Source organism: Chaetodon trifascialis, chromosome 3, assembly GCF_039877785.1.
Source record: "Chaetodon trifascialis isolate fChaTrf1 chromosome 3, fChaTrf1.hap1, whole genome shotgun sequence".
Lineage (NCBI taxonomy): Eukaryota > Metazoa > Chordata > Actinopteri > Chaetodontiformes > Chaetodontidae > Chaetodon > Chaetodon trifascialis.
Window position 1 is genome coordinate 3,912,957 of NC_092058.1, and position 3,732 is coordinate 3,916,688.

The 3,732-nt window shown below is 40.7% G+C and overlaps 1 protein-coding gene across 1 annotated transcript; it reads left to right on the forward strand.

Annotated features, from left to right (window-relative positions):
• The first annotated feature begins 661 nt into the window (after positions 1 to 661).
• LOC139329257 (type-2 ice-structuring protein-like) lies at positions 662 to 2,673 on the forward strand. Its single transcript, XM_070959456.1, has 6 exons — positions 662 to 699; positions 830 to 906; positions 1,084 to 1,216; positions 1,631 to 1,765; positions 1,852 to 1,954; positions 2,606 to 2,673. The coding sequence occupies exons 2-6, from the start codon at positions 839 to 841 to the stop codon at positions 2,671 to 2,673; spliced, it is 507 nt and encodes a 168-aa protein (XP_070815557.1). The 5' UTR covers positions 662 to 699; positions 830 to 838.
• Positions 2,674 to 3,732: the final 1,059 nt, after the last annotated feature.

A 3,732-nucleotide genomic window follows, 5' to 3' on the forward strand; every position in this document is an offset into this window, starting at 1 on the left:
GGTCCAGGGTGTAGCCCGTTGACGGCTGGGATAGGCTCCAGCACCACCCGCAACCCTGAAAGGGATACATGATATAGAAAATGGATGGATGTATTTATTTAAAAAAATTTTAAAAATAGCAGGATTGCAGGCACGACCCCCGTAGTGGCGCGAGGCCCTGTGCGGTTGCACAGTTCGCACAGTCCATGCGACGGCTGTGAGTAAAGGTAACGCTGCCTGAACACCGCAGTGTTTGACATTTCTAATTAATAATCAACTGTGTTTTCAACATTTTTTTGTTTGATTGTTTTGGATCTGTTCCCCAGTTCAGCCAAATTTCCAAAGAAGGGACTATGAATGTGAATCATACAGATAACAGCCACAGTTAGTATTGCTCAACCCATATTTTCCCATGGCGGCTACAAATGATTGTGAAGTGTGTTTTTCAGCAACACCCTGATTCACATGAATACAAACATTTGCCGTTGGCAGCAGCTCCACTTGGGCCTCAGGGTTCGAAGGTTACCCCACCAAAATTACACAACAAAAAGCAAGATTCATCATGCACTGGGGTGTAGAAGGTGGAGGTATTTGTTAAAAACACAAAGATAATTCAGGGTATAAAAGAGCTGGTGTTTCTCTTGTTGAGCACCTCAACACAGAAAGGCTGAAGCTAAAGCTGACACCGAAGAGGAAGAAGAAAATCTCATCCTGCAGAAGGTTTGTTTCAACTTATCCTTTTTCCTTCTGCTCTGTTCTCTCTTATCATCGTCTCTTCTTCCTCTAATGGGCTGAAAGCCACCAGTTCCTGTCCTCACATGGGCTGTCTTCATGTCTCTCTTTATTGAAGACAATCGTCATGAAGATGATGCTGACTGTGACTCTACTTGTCTGTGCCATGATGGCTCTGACCAGTGCTGCTGGTGAGTATTAAGAGAGACAAAAAGACAGTTTTCATGTTACTATTGTGTATGTAGACCAGTTCTAAAAGCAGAGCCTGCTGAAAGGACAGAAGATCCATTCAAGGAAATGAGTTGGTATCGTTCACTAACACACTAACAGAGAGGTTTGAACTTAGTCAATCTTATGATCTGTTCAGCAAAGAGCTCCCATGCTCACTTCTTCTCTAAACTGGTTTTCAGGGGACAATCCCACCAATTGTCCCGGTGGTTGGAAACCTTCCGATGGTCGCTGTTTCAACTACGTTCCAACAACCATGTCTTGGGCTCATGCTGAGGTAATCAGGATGATTTGGATTCAGTGCAGAACAGTGGTGGAGTGGAACTCAGTACATTTACTCAAGTACTGCACTTAAGTATAAATTGGAGGTGTTTGTACTTTATTTCACATGTCAGACTTTAAAGTTCTCCTCTGCTACATTTCAGTGGGAAATATGGCATAGAGTATTTTGACAGTGTGATATTAGTACTTTTATATTAGTACTATATATTAGTACTTTTAAAACTTTTAAAAATCCTTTTTAAAACATCTGAATACTTCCTCCACCACTGGTGCAGATCACTCTTCCACTCTGTCCATTCTGCTGTTGCTGTCTTACACATGTTAACTGACATATTCTTCTAATTTGGTGTCTTTGTATCACTTGATGTTGAATGTATCACGACTTCATTCTTTGTTCCCATCTCTGTAGAAACACTGTCTGAATCTGGGTGGAAACCTTGCATCAGTGCACAGCTATCAGGAGTATAATGTGATTCAGTCTATGATCCTGGATGAGACACAGAGGTACCCAAACACATGGCTTGGCGGCAACGATGCAACAGAGGTATGTTACTGATGACAGAAAATCTAAAAGAGAGGAAATGAAAAGTTTGTGTGAACCATCGATTGTTTTATTTTCTAATCTTCTAGGAAGGTGTCTGGCTCTGGAGTGATGGTACACCTTTTGACTTTAACTACTGGTCTGTCGGAGAGCCTGATGGTTCTGGACAGTGTCTGGTGATGAACTATGGAGGTAAAGTTATATGTAGCTTCAGACATTTTGTTTTTGTTTTTACTGAGGTCTGAGCAGGGTCTGATTAAAACATCTCTAAAGCGGGCATCAATACAAGTGATGATAATAGTTTCTCACAGATGAGGCCCAAAAAACAAGAACAAGTTCTCAAAACCATTGGATGGACTGGACAACAGACAACACCAGTGATGATTGTTTCCATTGGCTTCGAGATGAACTGGCACATTAATTCACTGCCATTTAACCTTTTAACCTTTGTCTATAAATTGTACAGCACTTTGTTTCAACTCTGGTTGTTTTTAAAGTGCTATATAAATAAAGTTGAAGTTGAAGTTGAAGTTGAAGTTTTAAATCAAGTCATTCCTTGTCTTGACAAGAGAAGTTGTGTCTTTAGGTTAGTGTGAAGTATCTGATGCAGTCAGTCATGAAGTTCAAGTTATCAAAAGATCAGATTTGAACTTTCCTGCTGCAGCAGCAGTGGGGACGCCTTCATGTGCATTTCAAAATAAATTGTCTCCAGTCACTTCATGTAGATGACTTTGAATGATTTTCTCTAACTTTTGAGCAAATTCAAGGAATTTATATAGAGATATACTTTGCCCCATGTATATAAAATCGTTGCCTATAAATAATTCTTTCTGTCTTTTACAGAGCACAAGAAATTTGACGACCAGCCTTGCCGTGGCAGAAAGCCATTTGTCTGCGCCATAAAGCTGTGACATGTCTTCTGACATCAGAGAAACCAGCAGTGCATGACTTGAGGATTGTTGGCTTTTACTTCTTTCACTCTGAGAATCAACTGTTTCTTCTTGTCTTCTACACTATTAAAGCATTCAAACATTGAAAAATGTCAGTCTGTGAGTCTAATGAATCTAACATGAACACACAAAACACTGAATACAACACAACGAACAATGAAAGAAGAATTTGTGGCTTTATTGTTCTTAAGAAACTTGTACAGTGTAACTTCAAGACTACCTTTCTATCTAGAAAATAAATCATTTATTTCACACTGCACAAAATAAAATACCTTCGACTTGTTCAGCTTTGTCTTAACTGTGATTCCAAAAAAGTTACAACACCAACAGCAACATCTCATACTCAGTCTTTTTCTTTCTGTTTTGTCTGTTTGTCATACCCCACACACACACACACACACACACACACACACACACACACACACACACACACACACACACACACACACACACAAAATCCCAATTTGCATTTGTATAGCTTTGCAGCATTCACATTTGCATTTTAACACCTCATGGTCACAGTGGCTGAGAGAGAACTTCCACGGCAATTTACAGTGACGGAAATTGACGGAAATGTGGCTTTTCATCCAGTGTGTGTGTGTGTGTGTGTGTGTGTGTGTGTGTGTGTGTGTGTGTGTGTGTGTGTGTGTGTTTCGCTCCTCAGTCTCTGAATTGTAATTTTTCGGTGCATGTGGTGCAGACAAGATGGAGATGTGTGTTTGTCAGTCTATCTCTGTGAATTATGGATTGCTGTGGAGGGCAGGACACTAAAAGTGTGTGTGTGTGTGTGTGTGTGTGTGTGTGTGTGTGTGTGTGTGTGTGTGTGTGTGTGTGTGTGTGTGTGTGTGTGTGTGTGTGTGTGTGTGTAATTACTAATGTGAATTTCTGAATTATGGTTTGCTGTGTGTGTGAGAGAGAGTACGTAATAACTAATACTTGCAGGGTAGATGGGTCCAGAGCAGAGCGATGATTATACAGTCATTCCTCAGCTGCAAGGTTGGCAGGGCACACACACACACA

Excerpts from the sequence above, each read along its gene's own strand:
- LOC139329257 (XM_070959456.1), top strand. The coding sequence starts at position 839 with ATGAAGATGATGCTGACTGTGACTCTACTTGTCTGTGCCATGATGGCT. Across the intron at positions 1,217-1,630 it reads TGTCTTGGGCTCATGCTGAG|AAACACTGTCTGAATCTGGG; the intron begins GTAATCAGGATG and ends CCATCTCTGTAG. Across the intron at positions 1,766-1,851 it reads GCGGCAACGATGCAACAGAG|GAAGGTGTCTGGCTCTGGAG; the intron begins GTATGTTACTGA and ends CTAATCTTCTAG.